The 23,455-nt window shown below is 58.6% G+C and overlaps 2 protein-coding genes across 6 annotated transcripts; one reads left to right on the top strand and one right to left on the bottom strand.

Annotated features, from left to right (window-relative positions):
• The first annotated feature begins 655 nt into the window (after positions 1-655).
• NACC1 (nucleus accumbens associated 1) lies at positions 656-19,307 on the top strand. Of its 2 annotated transcripts, XR_013159628.1 has the most exons (7): positions 656-716; positions 11,544-12,485; positions 12,666-12,839; positions 13,808-13,913; positions 14,009-14,106; positions 14,662-18,151; positions 18,728-19,303. XR_013159628.1 is itself a non-coding variant. In XM_077121650.1 (6 exons), exons 2-6 carry the CDS (start codon positions 11,552-11,554, stop codon positions 14,919-14,921), a joined length of 1,572 nt encoding a protein of 523 aa, XP_076977765.1. In that variant the 5' UTR covers positions 656-716; positions 11,544-11,551; the 3' UTR covers positions 14,922-19,307. The 2 variants fall into 2 exon arrangements, 1 of the variants encoding a protein (XP_076977765.1); XM_077121650.1 differs by having other exon boundaries at positions 14,662-19,307.
• Positions 19,308-19,463: 156 nt separating this feature from the next.
• On the bottom strand, positions 19,464-22,511 carry STX10 (syntaxin 10). 4 transcript variants are annotated; one of them, XM_077121653.1, is made up of 8 exons: positions 22,390-22,511; positions 22,011-22,180; positions 21,773-21,878; positions 21,486-21,525; positions 20,344-20,451; positions 20,125-20,231; positions 19,934-20,028; positions 19,464-19,845 (listed from the first exon to the last, which is right to left on the bottom strand). In XM_077121653.1, exons 1-8 carry the CDS (start codon positions 22,422-22,424, stop codon positions 19,769-19,771), a joined length of 738 nt encoding a protein of 245 aa, XP_076977768.1. In that variant the 5' UTR covers positions 22,425-22,511; the 3' UTR covers positions 19,464-19,768. The 4 variants fall into 4 exon arrangements, with proteins under 4 accessions (XP_076977768.1, XP_076977767.1, XP_076977769.1 ...); XM_077121652.1 differs by having other exon boundaries at positions 21,486-21,548; positions 21,773-21,867; XM_077121654.1 differs by having other exon boundaries at positions 21,773-21,867; positions 22,390-22,504.
• Positions 22,512-23,455: the final 944 nt, after the last annotated feature.

The raw sequence follows: 23,455 nt of genomic DNA, 5'->3' as shown, positions 1-23,455 counted from the left end.
TATGAACGCTCAATAGATGTTGCCTGGTGAATGAATTAACATAGGAGAGAGCAGTGGTCCGGCTGCTGGGTCCCGGCCCCAGCTCTGCGGGCTGCTTGTTCTTAACCCTCTCTGGGTCTCGGTTACCACAGTTGCAACATGAACGGAACTTTTTTTTTTAATCTGATTTTAATTTTATGAGAGTTATATTTTTCTTTAATAATAATTCATTTCATTATATGAACTAAGTTACATGAAATGCGCTTACAGTAATCCCCATTAATTGATAGAATGATGGCCATACAAATTCTGTCTGTAATTCAGGAAAATGTGTTGTTACTTCATTTGGCCTTAATTTTGCCAAGTATTTGACTAAAGCTTATATCAGAAAGTGCAGTGTAATGCTGATTTAATTAAGTAATGTTTACTCTAGTATTCTTCCAAAGAGTTCTGAATGTTCCCCTAGTTGCAACAAGGGCAGGCAGAGGCGGGCTCGGCGCTCGGTTGGCCGTGTCTGGGGAGCGGTGCGGCTAGCGTTGGTTCGGCGATCAGCTGAGGCGGCCTGGCCCACAATGAATGGCCGCCGCGGCTGCCGCTGCTGCTGAGGCGGAGGCCGCGGAGGCCGCGGAGGCGGAGGCCGAGGCCCCGGCGCAGGGGGGTGCGCCCCGGGCCTAGGCCCGGCCCCAGCCGCCGCTGCGGAGCACGCCGGGAGCCCCCGGAGCGCGGCCACGGCGCAGGTGAGAGGGTCCGCCCCAGGCCCCGGGGAGGCCGGAGGATCGGCCGAGGGCCGGCCAGGGGCTGAGGGCTGAGAGAAGGCCGGGGGTCGCTTCCGTCGTTGGAGGAGGAGCCGGGTCCACAGCCTGCCCCGTGGCCCGGCCGGAGAGGGGTAGGAGGCCAGGACACCGCGGGCGGCCTTGGGCGTCCAGCCCCAGGCCCGGCCGCGAGGTCTGGGAGCGGCGGGATCGGACCCGCACCCCCTCTCTCTTGGCGGGGGCGTGGGGGGGGGCGCAGCCGGACTGGGACAGGTGCCGGGGGCCCCGGAAAGTTGAGGAGCCCCAGGAGGGAAAAGTGAGGAGGCGCCGGGGGAGGCCGGAGGGGGAAGGGGGAGGAGGAGGAGTCGGGTCCGGGGCCGGCAGAGTGGGGGAGGAGAGGAGGGCGTCGTGGCCGGAGGGAAGAGGCGCGGGGGTGGTGGGGGGTGCGGTTAGGGAGGGGCTGGGCTTGCAGGTACTGTCACGGCGCTGGAGGAGGTGGGTGGGTCAAGTTACAGGCCTGGGGGCCGCTGAGGAGAAGCCCGGGAAGTGGGGCAGGGTGGGGAGGGGCGGAGTTAGTTCGGGTGGGGGCGGCTCCGAGAGCCCTGAGATGTTTGCGGGGGGTCACGTGAGGTCATGGCTCAGAGAGCTGGAAGTCGGGGGCGGGGGGTGGCTGGATCTAGGATAGATCAGGTCGGGTTAGGGGGCGAGAGAGACTTTGGGCTAGGCTAATGGGGATGGGAGCAGGTCAGGAGAGGTCAGTGGGATTTGAACGCACAGGCCAAGGTGTACGCCCCACCCCTACCCCTACCCCCACCCCCACCCGGCCGAGAGGTGTGAGCTCTGGGCCAAACCTGGGAGGACTTCTGTTTCGCACACTCCATGAAGAAACATTCCATGCATGTGAAACCGCTGGGTCCTGGCCCTACACCTTGGGCAGGCTTCTCTGCTCTACCCTGGCGCTGGGCAGTGGGGTGGGTGTCTGTATGGACAGCTCAAGGAGTAGTCTGGAATACCTAGCTCAGGCATCTTACTTATCGTGGGGGTGGGGGTGGAGTAGGGGGTTGGCTCTTCCCCACCCCCACCCCTTGTGTCTGTAGAGGAGGCAGTCCAGCAGGCATAACTTAAGTATCCTAGGTTCTCTTTTCTCTCCCCACTTTTTGTGCCCAGAGCCTTGAAGCTCAAGCCTAGGGGAGGGCACCTAGAACTCTCTCTAATGCCCCCATCTTATATCAAAACCTCCCAGGCAGCAGCTTGAGTTTTGTGTGCTCTCTGACTGGAGGTGATGAAGCTGGGAGTTGAGCGAATAAAGCTCTAGTAATTGTCTTAGAGGCTCTTATGGGGGTGAAGGCAGGTCACAGGGGACCAAATCGGGTGCCCACACCCCTGCCAGGCCTTTGTAAGGTCCTAGGCTGAGCTTGTGGGTTAGATGAGCTCATTGGTCACTCACCATGTTCTCCGACCTACAGACAAGGAAGCTGAGGCCGAGAGGTGTTGTGTCTTACCGTGGGTCAGAGCTAGGATTAACTGACCCTCAGTCAAACCTGTAGCACCCCCAAGTTAGCTTTCCGGGAGCACCCCACTGTCCCGGATTCCCTAGTGAGGATTCCCCTTAGCCTCCCTCTTTTGAACCTTTCTTTCTTCCTGCCCATCCTGAGGTATAGGCCAGTGCCCTTGTGAACAGACTGAGTTTTCTTAGTGTCCTGGGGGCTGAAACCCTGGAAGCTTCTTTCTTAGAGGCCTGGTCACACCTTCCCACCATTCCTAGGAGCTAAAAGGTCAAGGGGTCATAGAGCTGGGGGTGGGCAGTGGGAGGTGGTTCTGAGGGTGGGGCCTGGTTCCCACTTGCTTGCCCCCAGGCTGTCTTTTCCCCATGTTGGTCCCCAGTCAGTCTACCCCAGCTCTAGTCAGTCCCCTTCTCTTTACTAATTTGCAAGGTGTCCTCAGAAAGTTGATTTGGGATCCTCAGCACCTGAGGTGGGAGCCACAAGCTGCTGGGTTGCATGGTATCGCCCTCAGCTTGGTTGTCTGGGTTTAATGATGGGTTGTACCCCTAATTCCTCCCTTTCCCACAATCACTGTCTCATTCCCAACACCCCCACCTGGGTCCTGCCCCCTGCGCCTCCCTGCCTGCCTCGGCTGGGGCTTTCTGCTGAGGTTGCTGGAGCATAGACTAAGTCCTCTTGGGCCTCTGCTTTGGAGCGTAACAGTGGCTGGCTACCATCTAGGTCAGCTGGTAGGAGCTGACCTTGATGTGTGGATGGCAGAGAAGAAGGTGCTTCAGGCAGAGCCAGAGCCCTTGGTCTGGGCAAACACAGGGAGGTAAGACCAGGCCTGTGTCTGTGGACCCAGAGGAGAAGGGGCTGTTAGTAGATCACAGCTCAGAGAGAATTAAGATGTGCAGGCACCATACTGGGCACATGTGCAAGGGAAACCAAAGCAGTCTGTGGCCAGGAGTAAAGAGGAATCTGACTGTGAGCACACTCTCATTTCACCCCTGGCTGCCGACTGTGCTGGGACCAGGGGATCAGTGTGAGGAACAGATCCAAGGGCTGTTGTTCAGCTGTTTCTGATCTGGTGAAGGGGACCAACAGCAGTGAGACGAATGAGTGACGTAATTTCCGATGTCCCTCCGCATGTGAAGGTAGTCAAACAAGGTAAAATGATGCTAGGCGAGCACTGGAGGTAGGGTGGGGGGATACAGCCTTAGATCGGTGGTCTGGGAAGCCTTTTGGAGAGCTGAGAGGTTGAATAGGAAATCAACCTTGAAGGGTGGGTGGCAGCAGGGAGGGGAGAGTGTTTTATTCAGGGCAAGCAAGTTCAAAGACGTTATTGAGCATGTGCCAGGCTCACACTAAGTGCATCCAGCATCTTGCCTTTGTGCGGGTGTGAGCGAGGGACACACTAATGGAGAAATGGAGAAACCTCAGTACCACTCCAAGAAAAGAAGTGCCCTCAGCGTCTTCTGGATCTTTCCATTGCCTCTAGGCTCAAGTTTAAGCTCCTCAGGCTGCATCCAAGGCCTTTTAAAGTCTGCGCCCTCTCTGGACACCCGAAATCTCTAGTACATTCTTTTATTTTTTGGAGTGCATAGGCTGGGAATTGAATCCACATCTCCCACATCCTAGTAGGGCCTTGGAGATCTTGAGCCGGGCTTTGAGGAGATGTGAGTTCTACTTGGTTTTACAGGACCCACTGAAGGCATTAGAGTTGACGAGGCTAGAGCTGTGGGACTGGCACAGAGAGATTTGAGTCCCGAGATTGTCAAGGTCTCCTCCAGGGCCCAAGGTGGGGAAAGGAGCCTGCCAGGCTCAGGGGCGCTGACTGAGGTGACTCCAGGGCTTGAAAACGGTGGTGTTGGCACCAGTGTCTCTCCCTTCTCTTGGGTCCTGCCTGGCCCTCATCTTCCCCATCCCCCTTCCTGGGGACCCAGCTGCTCTGAGGCCATTCACACATTTAACCTGTTTAAACCTGTGATAGATCAAAGAGCTAGGTCTTGCCTATCATCGTGACCACTTGACATGTGAGGAAACTGAGGCACTCCCATCCTCCCTTCACGCAGGCCCACCCTGCGTGGGCTGCACCTCAGCATCTTGCAGTGGGCTCCACCCCTTGGCAGCCCTTGGGCTGGCCTGTGCTGCCTCTTTGCAGGTCATCCAGGCCCACCGGGCATGCCTCTGCCCAGGGCCCCTGGAGGAGACCTTGTGAGCTTCAGGCTGTGAGCAGGGGTGGATGCTGTGCGTCTGGGGACTGATGAGGTCTGTGTGAGTTCAGCTTGTGATTGTCCTCATTGTCTCATTGATTCTCCTGGTTCTCAAAGTACGGTCTGCAGGCTGCCTCCTCCATGAAGGTCTCAGGGCCTTCAAGGCCCAGAGTCTTTAGTGAGGACCACAGCCTCACCACAGGCATGTGTTCTGCATTATGTGGAAGCGGGGTAGAGATGAGTAGACACGGGGCTCTGGAGAAAGTCTGATTCCATGGTCAGCACCACCCTGCTCAGCCATGAGACCCTGGGCAAAGGGCTTGATCTTTGCTAGCCTCAGTTTTCTCGTCTGAGTAGGCATGAGCAGGCATACCTGTGCCGCTGCGGTTCTTGGCCAGGGGCAGTGTCTGGGGACATTCTAGGTTGTCACGATTTGGTGTTGGCATCTAGTGGGTGTGGGGGCTCGATGGTCCCCCTCCCCAAAGAATGATCTGGTGCTGAGAAACCCTGCTGTCCCTTTTAGCAGGAGACGTCAGTGTTCGGGAGTGATGGGAGGAAGCCAAAGAGGCCTGGGGAGCCCTTGGCAGGTTCCACCCATCAACATTGTGCCCATGCCCGAGGCCAGCACTGACCTGCCCACGTCCTGTGCATCGTTCAGTCTTTGAAACAGCCGCAGGTTTTGAGCCCGGAGGAGATGGTGCTGGGGGTGCTGGGTGTGCTGCTACCCAGAGTGTTTCTTGGGAGTTTGGAAGAAGGGGAACTTTAAGAAGCGGGAAGCTTCTTAAAGATTTCAGCTAAGAAAACAGTAAGATTCAAAGTCATAACCTGGCAAGACCCTCTGTGACCCCCACCCTCCCCCATCTCCACATCCCCTCTAGCAAGCTCTCCTTTGCCCGGCGGTCTCCTCTGGGCTAACTCACAGGGATGTCACCTTCACCTTCTGCATGGCGGCTGCTCCCTGGGCTTCACAGACTGAACACCAACAGGGAGGGGGTGGGGTATGACTCGGGAAGGTGGGCTTGTGGTCAGCGTATGGGGGCCTGGGGGTTGGGCTCTCTGTGTGAGGACAAGGACGGAGGCGGAGCAGCTAGCGAAGGCCAGATTGCCAGGCCGGAAAGGAGCGAGTGGGCGGAGGGAGGAGGGAGAGGCAGCAGGTAGAGACTGCTCATTCCTAGAGTTGAGGGGGAGGAGGAAGAGCTGGAGAAGAGCTGGGGGTAAGGGTGGCTGGCTAAGGAACGAGGGTTCCCTTGGGAGCTGAGGGAGCTGAACCCCTAGCTGGACCCTCAGGGGTCACCCGAGACTCTGGGGTGGGGACCTGGCCTCACTCTCCTCACCCGTGAGGAGGAAGTGAAGCAGATGGAGAGTGTTAGGTATTCTTATTAATCCTATTACCCACTTCAGATTTATAATAGCTTTGCAGGGAAGGAGGAATGAATTAAATATGCCGATGCTTGAAAAAGACCTGCTCAGCCATGGAGAGGGGTGTGCACATTTAAGATACCACTTTGTTCTTTGGGAGCAAAAAGTTTTGGCCTTAGCAACATTCACATTTGGCTCCTCCAGGGGAATTGACTGGCTCAAGGTCAGGTTGGCACCCCGAGCAGCCTGGGGCATGCCGTCGCCTATCCTCCTCCCTGGCCAGCACCCTGTCCCTCCTCACTGTGCTCCCAGGTTGGGCCTGCCCCATATGGAGCTGGATGCAGAACAATAGGGCTGCTCTCACACTAGGAGTTGGTGATGTCCCTTAACTGGCGTGCACATCACTCAGTGCACGTCACCAGCCGTGTTTTGGCAGAAGTGTCTGCAGGATGGTGACTGTCTCCGGCAGTTGCTGGTGAGGCACAAATCAACCACCCCAGCCTCTGCTGGCTGGAAATCCTGAGGTCTTTTCCCACAGAGCCAGCAGGTACCGCTCACACTGGAGCTTCCTGAGGGCCCCGTAAGCAATCACTGGGAATCTGAAGTGCAGCGCTGGCCAGCGCGGAGCAGTACTCTGACTGGGTGGACTGCAGAAGAGGGCTCTGCCCACCTAGTCCCCACCCCATCCCCCTGCCCACCTAGTCCCCACCCCATCCCCCACCATAGACCTGTCTTCCCAGCCTCACCCCTGCTTTAACCATATCAATGTGGGGGAAAAGGAGTTAAGATTGGAAAGAATGGCCTGATTATCTAAACCAGTCCTCATGCATTGCACAGGCAATCACTGTGCACCCACTGTCCGCCCGGCTGTGTCCCAGGTACCAAGGAACAGCAGTGAGCAGAACAGGCAAAAGTCCCTGCCCTTGTGGGGCTGACACCAAAGAAGGGAAACCAGGCTTTTGCTAGACAGTGGGGAGTGCCCAGGAGGAAAGGGGAAGCACAGAGAAGAGCCCTCCAGGGTCGGCTGGGGAGGGGCTTTGTCCGAGGAGATTTCAGTTGGGCGCCCAGTGCAGAGCTGTGGCTGTCTCGGGAGGAACATTCTGGGCCCAGAGACCAGCAAGGAGGTCTGGAGGGAGGTGGAGCCCGACCACACAGGGTCCCATGAAGCAGGCCTCTGGTATTACAGGGACCACAGTGGCAGCACGTGGTTTTGGAGGGTGATTCCCAAGCGAGGGGGCCGGAGCCCAGCATTACAAGCTTGGAGGTGGGGTCACCCTTGTACTTCCTGTGGTGACATACCAGGGCCATACAAGGCTGGCATTTGGGGAGCCCCAGGACAGAGGCTTCAGTGGGGTGTGGTTGGTGAATAAAGGGTATTGGGAGCCCTGACCCCAGGGGCCAGGAGACATGGGCCAGGACAGAACCCCGTACAGTTTGGGCTTCCTCCACCGTCAGAAGGCCATGCTTGCCTCTCCACAGGGCTTTGTGTGCCCTCCTGGGCCTGGGGTTCTGCTCCTCCAGCCCATCCCAGGATTGCCAGCATCAGATCCTCACTGTGGCTCTTGGAGCTCTAGCCCCACATCAGTCTGGGGTCCTAGATGCATGGGTCTGTCTTTGACCCAGGGCCTTTCTCAGCCATGGCTTTCCCCTAGCTCCTGGGGCACTTCCTGCCACAGGCAGGCACTTGGCAAATATTTGTTGAGTGCCCCTTTGGGGGTCATGGAAACGGTATGCCGTGCTCTTGCTTCCCACCAGGGCCTGGAGCTCAAGATGCTAGCAGGCCCCTCTGCCCTGCAGGAGGCTGGGGCTACTCCAGAACCTCCTGCTTCTCACCTCCAAGGGCTCTGGGGACCCCAGAATGGGGGCAAACGGCTCAGTCTTGAGAGATGACCCAGTTGTGGTTTTCTGCCCCTGAGATGAGAGTGAAAAGGGATTTATAGAATTCTCAGAGGTGAGCCAGGGTGCTGTGGGGCTGGGAGGATGTGCCAGCCTTTCCTGGTCTCAGGGGAGGGGCAGCCGAGTAGGGAGTGGGCACTCTAGGGAGGGGGCTCATTGTGGGTGACAGCCTGGCAGGGAACCCTGTGGCGTTCCCAAGGACCGAGGCGGAGAAGTTCCACCTGGCAGGGCAGGGAACAGGGCCGGCCTTTCCCAGCAGCTCCTTTGAGGACTGGGCCTTGTGGAGACGGAGCTTGAGATTGTTTAGTAGCTCCAAGGCCCTGACCCCTGGCTCCAGATCCTCCCCCAGTCCTTGCTTTTCCCTCACTGGACTGAGAAGAAGTGTGGGTGAGGGGCTGTGTCCCAGGCCCAGGGCTTGATGGAGGCTGAAGTGTGGGAGGCAGTTGTTCCTTCTGCGTCTGGTGCATGGGATTGGAGTGGCCGCCAGGGTGGGTCTCCAGGGCCCCTTGATGCCGCCCCAACCCTGCCCAGTCTCACCTCCCCTTACCCAGTTCCTCTCGCCAGGTGCCAGTCCCCCACCCCCACCCTGGAGGCAGTGACCACTTGGGCTGAGCAGTTTGCACGGTGGCCCCCCTCCCAAATCACTAATGGAAGGTTCTAAGCCCCAGGGTGGTAGGTTTTGAGGCTCAGAGTTCTTGGGGTTCACGAGGCATGTGGTGGCTCCCATTCCTTCCTGTTACCCTGGAAGACTCAGCACCCCCACTGCTGGGCGCTCTGCTAGGGCCTGGCTAGCGGCTCCATCTCCAGGCTGTTAAGCATGTGCTCTGGGTGGGGGTGGGGTGCAGTCCCCACCCTGAAAGCGGCGCACCCTATGTTTTTGTGAGCACCAAGCAAGTTAACCCAGGACTGCTCTGAGCAATTTAACTCGGGAGTGCTCCAAGCAGTGCAGCGTACCAAGCAGTAACGAGGCTCTTGGGGTGCCCCTTACAGCCCCAAAGTATCACCACATCACAGCCCAGTACCTTGTCCCCAACTTGTTTTCTTTCTCTCTATGGCTTTTGGCTTCCCACTGTGATTTAACACATTTTAAAATATTTATGAACCATCTCCTCTTGTTCTGAAGAACTTTATCATGACAAAGCTGGCCAGAATGCCTGCCCTCACCTTGATGGAGGATTCACTGTACATACGTGTACACACACACACACACACACACACGAGCATGCACACACAGGGACAAACACTGCCTACTCCTGGGGTTTTGGGTACCTGTGCAGGGGGTTCTCTTCTGGATCTCTGTGTTCAGAGCCTCTGCCTGCCACAGCGTGGGTGGACTGAGCCCCTTGAGCCTTCTGCCTTACAGAGAAACTGCTTCTCATGGCGTTTCCCCTCCCTAGGGCCTCTCGATAGCACTGTGTCCCCCCCACACACACAAGGAGTACCTCACCTGTGTCTGCTCCCTGTCTCTCTCTACTGCTCCTCCCTGGTCCAGCCGCAACCTCTCTCGCCCCCACCAGCGCCCTCCTGCACCTGTCTCTCAGTTTCCCGTGCTGCATCCATGGAATTTTCCAAAAGCTGGTTCTGAGCCCAAGTCTCCCTGGCTCCAGGCTTCCCAGCCGCTTGCTCAGATGGACTCCCCACCCAGGTCAGGGCCCCTCCCACCTGCACACGTGGGCTCCTCCCCAGGAGTTCTGCTCCCTCCATCCCCCTGTCTAGCTGGCACCTGCTCCTTCCTCAGCAGTTACTGCCACCAGGTGGCCCCTCTCGAGCACCCCCCAGCTGTGATTAAACCACCCCAGGGTCTCCTCTTCCAGATGGTGTGTCCCAGGTGGGCACAGGCCAGTCCTGCTCACAGCTATGTCCCAGGGTCACGCACAGACGTAGATGCAGCCTCTCAGGGTGGGTGCCCATTCTACAGATGAATAAACAGAGGCCCAGGAAGGTGAGATCACTCAGCTGGAGAGGCAAGGCTGGCCCATCCCACTTTGGGCAATCTGCCCCCTTGGAGTGTGAGCTGGCAAAGCTGGGGGCTGTGGTGCCCCCTGGCCCTGGTCACTCGGGCCCAGCTCTGGCGCAGCTTCAGGTTGGCTGCCTGGGATGGGGGGACAGGGCTGCCAGTCCCCTGGAGTGGGGCTCTCTGGGCGCTTGCCCTGTATCCTATACTTGGGGCTTCAGTTCTCACGTCTCCTGCAAAGGGCCTGCTCCCAGCCTGCCCATAGCCCAGTACTTGGTGGCAGCTCAGCAAGGATGGGTTGAGTTGGCACCATCAGGCTGGCCTTAGCAGCTTCAGTTCCCAAATGGAGATGTGGGTGTCTGGGGCCCCAGGTCTTGTCAGCCACGTTTCCCGCCAGTCCACAGCGCACACACGTGCACTCTTCCTCTCTCACGACAGCGGGGGTGGGGGTGGGGGTGGGGGTGGGGTGGGTGGCTCCTGGAGCTGGGGGACAGGCCAGTCCTTAGATTCCCATTTCTTCCTCCCTGAACTGCAAACGCTTTGGGGTTGATTTACGTAAATAAAGTGTGATAGGAGTCTACCCATTTTACTTATTTTAAAAGATAATTTATTTTTGTGAAAAGGCAGTCCATCACCAGATTCAAAATACAGTAGGCCAAAGGTTAGACAAGAGCAGCCTCTGCCTAGTTCTGGCCAGAGGGAACAGGGTTTGTTGATTTTTAGCAGCTTCATGAAGATAATGTACATGCCATAATTCACCGATTTCAAGCAAATAATCCATTGGCTTTAGTGTAGTCACTGAGTTGTGTACCTATCACTGTCCAATTATTTTTAAAACATGTTCATTGTCCCCCAAATAAACCCTATACCCCTTTGCCTCAACTCGCCCCAGCCCCTCAGCCCCAGGCGACCACTGATTTACTTTTGGTCTCTGAATTTTCCTTTTCCAGATGTTTCATATGAATGGCTTTGCGTGGTATTAGGTGATTGACTTCTTTTCAGGTTCATCGTGTCGTTGCATCTGTCAGGGCTTCGTTCTTTTTTTGTGGCTGAGTAATACCTCATGGTTTGGATGCACCATATTTTGTTTATCCATTTATCTGTTAATAGATATTTGGGTTATTTCTACGTTTTGGTCGTACTGCTATGAACATTTACGTCGAGCTTGTGTGGACTTTGGTTTTCATTTCCACCTAGGAGTGGAATTGCTGAGTTGTAGGACAGTTCTGTGTTTAACTTTCTGAGGAACTGCCCAACTGTTCTGTGGCTGTACCATGCTCCATTCCTACCAGCAACACCCAAGGGTTCTGTTCCTCCGTGCCCTGGTTGGCTCTTGTCCTCATCCATCTTAATTATTGCAGCCATCGTAGTGGGCATGAAGCGTTACCTCACTGTGCTTTGGATTTGCATTTCCCTGATGGCTGAACATCTTTTCCTGTAATTTCAGTTTCTTGAGTAGTCAGTCATTCAACAAATGGGGATCGAGCGTCGGTTGAGGGCAGTGAAAATTCAGATGTGCCTGCTTGCTTGGAGTTTCCATCCTGGCACCCTGCAGAGACCCCTGGCCCACAGGGACCCACAGTGTGGCACCTGCTCTGCCCTTTGTGCCCTTCTGAGCACTTACTGCTGGCTCATTCAATATTCAGGCAGGTGCACCTAAGTATTCCTTTGCCTTGTCTGCAGAGAGTATGGTGTGGCTGCCCTGTTCTGTTGCAGACTCAGCTTATTTTGTGGTGTATCCAAAGGCCAGTGCATACCAGGTGTAAGCAGCTCCATGTGATTTTTATGTCCCTGGCTACGTAGATCCCATGTGGGCCTGAGTTGGCCCACAGTGCCCAATAGAGCTGACCCCTGCCCACTGACCCCAAGTGGCCCTCTCTCTGTCTTCCTGTCCCCTGCACAGCCGCCGCCATGGCCCAGACCCTGCAGATGGAGATCCCCAACTTTGGCAACAGCATCTTGGAGTGCCTCAACGAGCAGCGGCTGCAGGGCCTGTACTGTGACGTGTCCGTGGTGGTCAAGGGCCACGCCTTCAAGGCCCACCGGGCCGTGCTGGCCGCCAGCAGCTCCTACTTCCGCGACCTGTTCAACAGCACCCGGAGCGCTGTGGTGGAGCTGCCGGCGGCCGTGCAGCCCCAGTCCTTCCAGCAGATTCTCAGCTTCTGCTACACGGGCCGGCTCAGCATGAACATGGGCGACCAGTTCCTGCTCATGTACACGGCCGGCTTCCTGCAGATTCAGGAGATAATGGAGAAGGGCACCGAGTTCTTCCTCAAGGTGAGCTCCCCCAGCTGTGACTCGCAGGGCCTGCACGCTGAGGAGGCCCCGTCGTCCGAGCCCCAGAGCCCCGTGGCGCAGACGTCCAGCTGGCCGGCCTGTGGCACCCCACTGCCCCTCGTATCACGGGTCAAGACGGAGCAGCAGGAGTCGGACTCAGTGCAGTGCACCCCTGTGGCCAAGCGGCTGTGGGACAGCGGGCAGAAGGAAGCCGGGGGTGGCGGCAACGGCAGCCGTAAGATGGCCAAGTTCTCCACGCCGGACCTGGCCAGCAGCCGGCCACCCCAGCAGGCCCCGGTGGTGGCAGCTGCCGTGGCTGGGGCTGCCGGACCCGGGCAGCCGGCCAGCGGAGCGCCAGGGGTGGCGGCAGGGGGCACGGTGAGCGGGCCCAGCACGTCAGAGCGGACCAGCCCGGGCACCTCGAGTGCCTATACCAGCGACAGCCCTGGCTCCTACCACAACGAGGAGGACGAGGAGGAGGATGCCGGCGAGGAGGGCACTGACGAGCAGTACCGGCAGATCTGCAACATGTACACCATGTACAGCATGATGAACGTCGGCCCAACGGGTGCGGCGCCCACGCTCCCCAGCCCCGCCCCCAGTTCCCCACTCCTCCCAGCCCTGTGTACCCCACGCCTCTGCACCCCGGGCTTGAATTCCCCCCCTTGTGTATGCACTCGCGCATTCACACCCACCCACTCTGCCCCACCGGCCCCGTCACCCACACTGCCGTCCTCTCTCTCTCCAGCTGAGAAGGTGGAGGCCCTTCCCGAGCAGGCAGCTCCCGAGTCCCGTAATCGCCTCCGAGTGCGGCAAGACCTGGCCTCTCTGCCTGCGGAGCTCATCAACCAGATTGGCAACTGCTGCCACCCCAAGCTCTACGATGAGGGTGACCCCTCCGAGAAGCTGGAGCTGGTGACAGGTGGGCCTGGCAGCCCCTTTCCTTCCCCTGCCTGGTGGTCAGGTGGACCCAGCCGCTCTGCCGGGGACCCAGGGCCTGCCACACACCAGCTGTGTTCTGGGATAGCTGAAGCCCCTCCAGGCCTCAGTTTCCCCACACAGGTAGTGGTGCTGAGACAGCAAAGCACACCCTCGTGGGAGTGGTGATGAGTGCCTAAGTTGATGCGGGAACATTTCTGACCCATCAGAGCCCATGTGAGCCTGGGTCCATGTGGGGATAAATGATTTCAGGAGGTGGCTTGTTTTATTTTGCTGTTACTTTAATTTTTATTGTGGTGACATATATCACAAAATATCCCCATTTTTACAGGTACACCTCGGGGGCATTGGTTACAGTTAAAACGATATGCTCCCCTCACCACTGTCCATCATTGAAACTTTCTCATCACCCCAAACAGAAACTCTGTACCCTTTAAGCAATAACTCCCCCTTCCCCTGCCCTCCAGCCCGGGAGAACCTCTCATCTGCTTTCTGTCTCGATAGAGCTGCCCGTTGTAGATGTATCACCTAAGTGGGACCATCCACTCACTGTCCTCCATCTGCTTCTTTCACTCAGCCCAGTGCTTACTAGGGCAGCCACGCAGTGACACCCCTCTTTAGGACCAAATAGTATTTCATGGTCGCAAGGGTTAAATCCTGTGGGGCTTTGGCATTCGGCCTTTGGAGTCTGGCTGCCTGGGTGTGAGTCTCTGCTCCCCACCAAGCCTCTCTGGGCCTGGGATGCCCCTGGTGCCTCTCCTAGGTGGTCGTGGGTGGACTCTGCCCTGGGCCATTGCCACGAGCCTGCCCGGGTCTGTCCTCAGAGGACCCAGAACCTACAGAGGGCCTCAGGGTAGTGGACAGGGCATGTGGTGGGCCTCCGGGGCCAGGTTGGTCGGGGCAGGGGAGGTTGGGTTCTGGGAACCATCCTGTGTCCCTCCCCAACCCCAGGCACCAACGTGTACATCACGCGGGCGCAGCTCATGAACTGTCACGTCAGTGCGGGCACGCGGCACAAGGTCCTGCTGCGGCGGCTCCTGGCCTCCTTCTTTGACCGGTGAGACCCTGCCAGAGCCTGGGCAGAGGGAGTGGGGCAGCGCAGGACCCCACACCCCTGGGAAGTGCTGACGTCCCCCACCTCCCCACCCCCAGGAACACACTGGCCAACAGCTGCGGCACTGGCATCCGCTCCTCCAGCAACAACCCCAGCCGCAAACCACTGGACAGCCGCGTCCTCCACGCCGTCAAGTGTGAGCCCCGGGGGACAGGGCTAGGGGAGGTGGCCCTGGCTGTTGAAGGCTGGGGGGGAGTGACAGAATTTGGTGTTAAGAAGGATTCTGAGGCTGAATCTACTAGGCTTGTTGGGAAGAGCCTGGGGTGGTTTAGAGGGTGGAGGCAGGGGGCACGGAGGGAGGCCAGAAGCCTGTGCCAAGACAGGATCTCCAATCCCGGTGGTCACAGGACAACAAAGCCACCCCTTTAGGGCCTGGCAAATGGAGGGGAGGCCATTTCCCTAACCACCATGACCCAGCAAGCCAGTTGTCAGGAGGAATGTGTAGATTTTTGTGTGAGATCTCCCAGTTTTTAAATTTCGGCAAGTAACTCAATATTTAAAGGGCGCTGGGCCATCCCACTCTACCCCATGGGGCCAAGCTAGGTCTGGCTGGCGCAGTTTCTAGTTGGCTTTGGAGCCCTGCCTTGCCCTGCCCTCACTTCTGTCACCTCTGTGGGCGGTTCCAGTGACTCTTGGGAGTTGACGTGGGGAGCTGAGGCCCTGCCCTGAGTCCCCATCCCCACCCGTGCAGACTACTGCCAGAACTTTGCCCCCAACTTCAAGGAGAGTGAGATGAACGCCATCGCTGCAGACATGTGCACCAACGCCCGCCGCGTGGTGCGCAAGAGTTGGATGCCCAAGGTCAAGCTGCTCAGGGCCGAGGACGAGGCCTACACGACCTTCATCAGCGACTCGGGCAAGCTGGAGCCCGACATGATGGGTGTGGAGCACGGCTTCGAGGCAGCCGGCCATGATGGCGATACCGGCCCCTCGGCCGAGGTCCTCCCATGAGGCGCCGGGCCCTCCCCTCTGGGCCCCGGGCTCCCCACCACCACAACCCCCACCCACACCCTGTTATTTTGGTCACGAGCTACTGTCTGTCCCCCCCCAGGACCCCGTGGGGGGTGCTGCATGCTCCCGGCCCCGTCCCCTCCCCCACCCAGTGTCTCCCCTCTGAGCGAGCGAGTGGGGCCACCAGGAGAGGTTAGCAGGTGGGGGGGCATGCCTTTTTAACATACAGTGTTGGGGGGGCACATGGTCTCCCCACTTCTAACAGCTCGGAAGCATCTCCCCTCCCCAGGCCCCACCGTGGAAGCCTCACTCAACCTCACCCCTCACTGCACCCTTCCAGCCCCGGGGCCCCCGGGGTTCTCAGAACCCCGCCACCACCTCGCAGTGCTTCCACATTTCCGAAAGCGCCTTCCTGTCCCCTTCGTCCGCCCCTGTGCTGAGGGGCTGGGGCCGGCGAGGCCCTGGGGATGGGCCACTTTCCAACGGAGGAAACTGAGGTTCCAGTCCCAGTCCTGCCTCTCGGTGGCAGGCAGTGGCCACCGGGGCCCTCCTCTCCCACCAGGCACTCAGCCTCCCTGTGCCCCTGTCCGCCACACATGGCAGGAGGGGGGGTTCCCGGGGGCAGGAGAAGGCAGAGGACTAGAGGTTTCGGGGGCTCACGGACGGTGTGCGTGCGACTGCGTGTGAATGTGTAGAGGTTTTGCTTTTCAAACAAATGAAGATAGAAGAGGCAGGACCAGGGTTGGAACAAAGTGGGGGGGCGGCTGCCCTTCTGTCCCCCCCCCCCACCACCCCAAAGCAGGGCACCTGGCCCCCACCCCATGTACATAATTTTTAAAACATTTTTTTAGCTAATGAAATATTGAAGTATAAGATTCCTTTTATTTTTCAAACCAACCGGACTGTGTCTGGCATCCCTACCCCCTTGGTCCCTGGGGGCCACCAAGGGCAGAATGGGGCTGGGAGAGCAGGCTGAGTGTGTGCAGAGCGGGTCCTTGCTTCTGTGGCAGCCCGGCCTGTGGCTACCCAGTTCCCCTCTGCCCAGATGCCTGGGGGCCTGGCCCACCCCCACCCCCGGCCCCTCTAAGGTTTAAAGGTGTCTGGCCGTGGCTAGTTGGTTGGGCCTGTCTCCATTGTGGGCAGTTGCCAGGAGACCCCTCTCACCATTCCTTTCTGTCCTCGCGCAGCGTGAGGGTTTTTGAGTTGTATGTGTGAATGCTGAGGGTTCTTTTTTTACCCCCACCTTTGGTGGCATCATTTCACAGCTTCACTCTGTATCTCTAGCCCCTATGCTCACCTTCTCTCCCCCCCTTCCTCTCCATCCCTTATACCCACCCACTTTCTTCAGAGGCGGGGAAGGGGAAACTGAGGGGGGCAGCCCCCATGGGACCCCTTGAATCTGACTTGGAGGCCTCTGCCACCCCAGCAGCCCCACCAGCTGTGGAATGTCACATCTAACATCTGCTTGTTGCAGGGTGGGGATGGGCTCAGGCCCGCTGGGGTCGTGGCTGGGCTACCGACCCCTGAGTGTGTGGGAGGGGGAGCCGACACCCCCAGCTAAAGCACAAGCACCTTAGTCGCACCTCCCCTGCCCTTGGGCTCCAGCCCCAACACCCTGCCCCAGTGTGGACCCCAAAGCACAATATCCTGGTCCCAGGCAGCAGGCGGTGCCGGGCCTCCAGTCCCCCACCCTGGGAGACCCCAGAAGGAAGCCGCCCCTCCTCCTAGCCTTAGCAGGGGCCAGCTCTGTGGGACCGGGGTCTTCTCCCTCCCCCTCCTTGTCCTGGCAGGCCCCTGCCCACCCCAGCCCCTGACTTTGCCTGGGCTGGGGCCGGCCTCTGGACCCTTCCTCCCCTGAGACCCTGCAGCTCTGGGCTGGGTGGCCACACCCGCTCATTTCAGGGACTGGGAGGGTGGGGTTGGGAGAAGGGGCAGTTGGGGAGAGGGGCTGGGCAGGGGTTCAGGGGAGGAAACTCCTCACCAGGAGAGCCAAAGACAGGGTTGTGCCTTACCCCAGGAGCCACCCCTGCGCCCCTCCCCAACCCCAGGCGGCCTGCTGCTCTTCCTTCCCCTCCCCGCCTGAGCTGCATGGTCCCCACCCTGGGCAGCCATGAGGGAACATGAATGGAGCGTCGTCGGCCAACGGCAAGACCATGGGGTGCCACGTCCCTGGCCACCCACACCCCTCAAGCGGGACGGACAGAGCGCCCGGCTGCGTGAAGTGCCAACCACCCGCCCCCTCCCTGCCCCGGGCCCATACGTGAGATTGCACATTAACTACTGTAAGGACAGGAGGGACACTGGGAAATGTGAACCGTGAGGCTATCAGTGACACTGACAAGGAGAATAAACTAAACGCCTTTGTAACCGCGCAGCTGCCTGCTGCTCACTGGTGGGTCCGAGCAATGGGGGTGTGGGATGGGCCATCCTCAGCCTGCAGGGCAGGGGGGAAACTGAGGCTGAGGCTTGCCTCAGGCCATGGTTGGGAGACCCAGACCACCTTGACTTCTGGTTGAAACCCTGTTCCAGCTACCCCACCGTGGGCGCATGTCTCCCTGCACACATGCCATGTCCGTACCCTCCGTGCTGAGCCCCCCAAAGCCAAGCAGGGTGGCCACTCCACCAGGGGCATCAGATGACACAGCCCCTCACAGCCCTCCTCTGCCCTTCCTGATTCCCCAAACCCCAGGAACACGACCCTCACACACCCACAAACCCGCATATGCGACACCTGGAGCCCTTGCAGTGGCCTGCTCCAGGCCAACAGCTGCTCGCCCTGACCCAATGCGCCCACAAGTTGGAAGGAAACACGTGAAAATGGACACCACAGGTCAAAACCAAACAGGTATCATTTAAAACATCCTGTGGGTGTTCTGAGGACACAAGCAGCCCTATCCAGTGAGAAAGGACAGACATACTAACATTCCTGAGTATCCCCTCTATCCAAGGATATTTCCAACAAAATGGAGAAGATATTTACCTAGCTCTGCAGTCCATCAAGTCAAAAGATCTTGGCGATGAGATGGAAAAGGTGCCCAAGTCAATCCAAAGTCCACTTGGTGGTGATGGGGCAGGAGTTGCAGACATCCATAGAGCAGAGATAATCGGGCAATATTTCAGCTCACTGTTTATTTCAAGAAGACCAGACTGTCCCGCTGTCAAGTGGGACTTCCAAGGGTCGACTTCAAAAATTCCCGAGGGTGACTGGTGACAAGTGCCTCTCAACCTAGGTAAGTGGAAACAACACGTCTTCCCAAAGCTGGCCATAGATCTTTTAACCCCAGGAAGACTTAGAATTGAGTCCACCAAGGATTGAGAGAACCAAAACACATAGTAGCCATGTTTTTGTGCAAAAAAAGGAAACCCGTTCCTATCTCGCCCTTTTTAAGATTTGACAAATTAGCCTAATAAAATGACATTCCAGTTTGCTAAAGCTGCTGGGATGCAATTTACTAGAACTGGATTGCCTTTTACAAAGGGGATGTATTAGGTTACAAGTTTATAGTTCTAAGGCCATGAAAATGTCCAAGTTAAGACATCCACGGAAAGATACCTTGACTTGAAGAAAGGTTGCCAGCATCTGGGACACCTCTGTCAGCTGGGAAGGCACGTGGCTGGCCCCTGAGCTCCTTGCTCCTGGTTTGTTGCTTTCAGCTTCTGATTCCAGTGGCTTCCTCTCCAAGCCTCGGGTAGTTTCTCCAAGGAAAATTCTGGATTTCTCAGCATCTCCAAACATCTGCATCACTTGATTTCATCTCTCAGCTCTCTGAGCTGTCTGTTTTCTGTCTTTTATTCTCTTCATGCAGGGCTCCAGCAAAAGGATTAAGACCCACCTTGAATGGGTGGGGTCACATAGCCATGGAAACAACCTAATCAAGCCCTACCCAACAATACCTGTGCACCCACAATATTGGATTAGAAGAACAAGGCTTTTCTGAGGCACGTGACAGTTTCCAGCCGGCACAAATGACAACCTCCAAACGCCCGGCCCTTGACAATGTACAAAGGAGAAACTGAGACTCCTGGTTTGGATGTTTTGTTACCTAAGCCGTAGGACTGAGATAATGCTACAAGGTGATAACCTCAGGTTCACCTACATGCTTGCTCGGTTTATAGGAATCATTTTGCCTTCAGGAAGGCCCCTCTGCGGACATAGCACTTCGCTGTCACACTCCCCATGTTAGCAGAGGCCGTGGCAGTGGAGCCCAACGTCACTCAAAGACCCCTCGCCAGCAGCTATGGGCTTGGCTAAACTCCAGCACAGAACCAACAGGGAATGGGTAGGCTGATCTGAGGGCTCACAGAAGAATCAGAGTTTGGAATTTTCAATTCCAAATAAATTAATAAACTCTCCGTTACCAAATCTAAGAACTAAACAGGAATAATCTTTTCTGCATCAAATATCGAGCTCTGAAATTGAAACCCTCACCCCCACCATGCACACCCCGGGGCCCCTGTGCAGGCAAGCAGGGGTCTCTGGACCAGCAAGCCCGCTCAGGGATCCGGCACAAGCCTAGAAGCAACACACTGCATGATTCAAACTTGTATAAAAAAGCTGGAATTTTATTTCTGGATTGGCACATGTAGAAGGCACGCGGGCAAATAGCTGGGGGACACAGGAAGTAGAGCTGGAGAGGGGCATGGCGGGGGTCTCCCCCTGCGGATGAGCGAGTAAATCTGTCATTCAAGCGCCCCTAAGTGCACTTGGGATGGATGGCCAGGGGGGAGTCCCCACTCTGGCCCTGAGAGCTCTGGAGCTGCTCCCCAGGGGTGCCCCTCCCCAAGGGGGCAGACCCTACCCAGCTCTTAAAGTGCTCGGCGCTCCCCCAGGGTGTGAAGAGCTGGGGTCAGAGGGCGAAGAGCAGGACGAGAACCAGCAGAAGCACGCCCAGCAGGACCGCGATGGCACACCACTGTCGGCGATCTGGCAAGGGGGCGGGTTGAGGGGGGCAGTCCAGAGGGCCGGAGGTCATGGGGAAAAGGGGGCCTCCATGACTACCCAGGGCACTTACCACTAGTCATGTGGGAGGCTTTGGCCATTCTCCTGAGGACCCCGTCCATCCGGGAGTGGGTGTGATCCATCTCCTGAGCAAACGCGTCCAGCATGCTGCCAAGAGCACAGGGTCAGTGGCCCAGGGAGGGACCGAGGCTCCAGGGCAGCTGCGGGCTCCTGGCCCTCCCCCAGGGGGTCCTGGCCTCTCACATGCCCTGTTCGTCCAGCTCCTCTCCGACGCACCCAGACATGTGCTTCAGGACCCGAATGCTGCCAGACACCATTTCTAGCTGTTGGTCCTGCTGGTCCAGGATCAGCTGGGCAGGGGAGGGGTGGGAGGGGCTGAGCTGTCTGCAGCCCCCACCCCCCCACGCTCAGCCACAGCTCCTGCCCAGCGCCCGCACCCCCCCCACCCGCCCTCCCACACACCTGCTGTGTGACCTGCTGCTCCTCAATGTAGCGCGAGGTGGCCGAGACCGCGCTGGCATCCAGCAGGTCGCTGGATGACTTCTGGGTGGCCGCCTTGCCCGCCAACAGCTGTGGGTTCAGAGACCACCAGCTCAGGGAGGGGATGCCCGTGTTCAGCGGGGCCAGATGCAGATGGTGGCAAATGTACCCATGAATGCGGTCCCTAGGGGTGTGGGCAGGGGGTGGGGGTGGGGTCTGGGGGTCCAATCCCAGCCCCACCACTTACTAGTGAGGTGACCTTAGCCCTGTCACCTGGAGCCCTCTGTGCCTCTGTTTCCCCATCTGTGAAACCGGGACTGCTACAGTTCTCATTGACATCACTCATTACTGTCATTTCGGAATGCTGGAGGCAGACAGAGCCAGAGGAGAGCCCGGGTTTGAATCTGGTTTCCACTGCCTACTCTACTGGGCACAGGCTGGGTCCCCCTGCTTCTTGGGCTCTGCCTCCCAGGACTCACAAAGCTTCTAGCATGGGTCCGCCATGGCCCGAGCACAGCAGAATGCTCTCTGCTACTGCACCAGGCTGTGCCTTTCTGAGTTCGAACTGTAATCCACAAGGTGGCCCGCGTGGAAGGTATGTGGGCACTGCTATAGCACATCAGCCTGGTGCGGGACTCCGTGCCTCCACCCACCCACACCCCACGCCAGCTCACAACAGGACACCTAAAGGCTGGGGTTTTATCACATGCAAAGAAAAGGCACATGACCCAGAGGGAAAAGGCATCCAAACAGAGAAGGCAGGGAGCCTACACACAACAGGGTGCGTAAGCAGAAAGGACAGACATGCACACAAGGTAGGTATGCAGGCTTCCCCATCCCCAGCTCCCTCAATGTAAGGAAACTAGTACCCACCACGCAGAAAGGGAGAAGGCTTGAGGATAGGTGCCTGAAGTACAAATCAACCCACAGGGAGGACTTGGGATGGGGGACACAGGCAGAAAGAGCAGGCTGGCATCTAGGGAGGGGATGCACATTGGCCGGGAGGGACCAGGCGCCCACATACCCAGGAGAGAGGCGTGAACACACACACGGAACAGACTCGAACTCAGAGCGCAGGGGCCCAGAGGGGGCTCAGGCCAGGACGCTGTGCCAGGAGGCCTCACCTCTCTGTTGTTCCTCTCCAGCAAGGCAACGGCTGTGGGCCTGACCATATGGTCCTTCATTTCCTGGGGGAGAAGGAGTCAAGACACCCCAACCTTCCCACACTCACTTCCCCGGGGTCCGACACACACACACACACACACACACACACACACACACACACACACACACACACACACACACACACACACACACACACACACACACACACACACACACACACACACACACACACACACACACACACACACACACCCCGCCTTCTGGAGGGGGCGGGTCCTCTCCTTACCTGGACAGCCTCTCGCATCCGCTCCACAAACGCCCTCCTCTCCTGCAGGTCGCCGGCTGGGAGCTTGAACTTGCCCGGGTTGGCCTCCACGATGCGTGAGCGGGGAGTCAAGGGTCAAGGTCAGGGCCGGACAGGAGTAGAGGCTGCCCCCCTTCCTCAAAATCTTCCGGATGTGGGGGTACAGCGCTCCCCCCCAACGCCCCCCACCGTCCCGTGCCACTGCCGCCCAGCAGGATATCGATGGTCTCTTCCAGGTCCTCCAGGTCCCACTCGATGCTGCGCAGGCCGTTCCGCAACTCATTGGTGGTCCAGTCCAGCTCCTCGCGGCCCGCCGCCGCGCCCTCCAGCAGGAGCTCGCACCAGCGCTGGTACAGCCCGCGGGACGCATTCACCGCCTTCTGCACCTCGCTGTGGGCAGGGCACAGCGGGGGTGGCTGGGGACAGGCGGCATCCCCTGCGGCGCCCCCAAACAGGTGGAGACCCTCGGATCCCCCCGAGACGACCCCGGCCCCGCACCCGACGGCGGCGCGCGGGCAGCCTGGTATCGCCCCGGCCCGCGCTGGGAGCAGGGGAAGGGGACTGAGCACCCGCCGCCCGCCCCGGTCGCCGTCACTCACCCTCGCACGACAAAAAACGGGTCTTCGAGAGACATGTCACTCCCCCCCTCCCCTCGGCCGAGCCACCTCCCCGCTCGGCCCTGCTTGCTTGCTCCCTCGGGGCGGAGGACCACGCGCCGGCTTCCCCGCCCCCCCCGTCACGTGACCCGAACCGCCATAGAGAGTAGGGCCGCCAGCCGAGAAAGAGAGGTCTTACAGGAGGATGGGCGGGGCGCGAAGCGCCAAAACTTCCGCCCTCACCTAGGCCGCGCCGTAGCCATCTTGGCTATGGGCGGAGGCGGCTTCCTGTCCGCGTGCTCCGCCCCCTTCTCCTGCGCCCGCCAGATTTAAGGTCGAAGCGCCGACTGTTGGTTCGAGACCCAACGCCTCTGGTTGTGGCTGTATAACCTCGGCCTCCCTTCTGGGCAGTCTGATTACTAATCACCTCCCTGAACCCAGACAACTGGAGAAGGGGCTCATTCGATTCTTCTTAGCTCCGTTTAGCGAACTCCCGAGGGGCTGCACTCCAGATTCGTCCCGCGAGGCCGTCCCAGCCTAGGGACCCGAATGACAGGGCTGGGAAGGAGTTGGGTAGAGGCGCGTAATCTGCGGGGCGTTTCGCCGCCTCCTTCTGCTGCGGGAGGGAAGGGGGCGCCTCGAGGTCGCTCTAAGGAGAACCGGGAGTGACGGGGCCCCGAAGATGCTCCTGGGCGGGACTCACCTCCGGGAGGATGTGCGGAGGTGGACTTTGTACTGCTTCTCCTCTCTATGAGCGGAAGTTTTGGGGGGGCGAGAGTGGGGGTCGCGGGGCAGTGGGTTCTGAGGCTGGCTTCCAGGGGAGTCCCCTGCCTGGGGCGTCTCTGAATGGGGAGGGCCCGAAATGTCTAGGGAGGATCTCAACGGCCCCACCTGGATGACTGAGGCACTCGGTGTGGGGCCTCCCGGAAAGCGCTTTATCTGGGGGTGGGGGTGGGCGGCGGGTCTGGAGCCTGAGTGGAGCCTGGGGAGTTTGTTCCCATCCATCCCGGTGGGAAGGATGTCTGGGGGAGTCCCGGATGGCCGCCCCCAGGTGGGCCAGAGTCGCTTA

Source organism: Tamandua tetradactyla, chromosome 11 (genome assembly GCF_023851605.1).
Source record: "Tamandua tetradactyla isolate mTamTet1 chromosome 11, mTamTet1.pri, whole genome shotgun sequence".
Classification (NCBI taxonomy): Eukaryota; Metazoa; Chordata; class Mammalia; order Pilosa; family Myrmecophagidae; genus Tamandua; species Tamandua tetradactyla.
The sequence above is the reverse complement of the archived record's forward strand: the minus strand, read 5'-3'. Positions and strand labels throughout refer to the sequence as shown.

Excerpts from the sequence above, each read along its gene's own strand:
- NACC1 (XM_077121650.1), top strand. The coding sequence starts at position 11,552 with ATGGCCCAGACCCTGCAGATGGAGATCCCCAACTTTGGCAACAGCATC. Across the intron at positions 12,840-13,807 it reads GAAGCTGGAGCTGGTGACAG|GCACCAACGTGTACATCACG; the intron begins GTGGGCCTGGCA and ends CCCCAACCCCAG. Across the intron at positions 14,107-14,661 it reads CGTCCTCCACGCCGTCAAGT|ACTACTGCCAGAACTTTGCC; the intron begins GTGAGCCCCGGG and ends CCACCCGTGCAG.
- STX10 (XM_077121652.1), bottom strand. The coding sequence starts at position 22,424 with ATGTCTCTCGAAGACCCGTTTTTTGTCGTGCGAGG. Across the intron at positions 21,868-22,010 it reads GGACCTGGAAGAGACCATCG|GCATCGTGGAGGCCAACCCG; the intron begins ATATCCTGCTGG and ends CTCCCCGCTCAC. Across the intron at positions 19,846-19,933 it reads AGCCTCCCACATGACTAGTG|ATCGCCGACAGTGGTGTGCC; the intron begins GTAAGTGCCCTG and ends CCCCCTTGCCAG.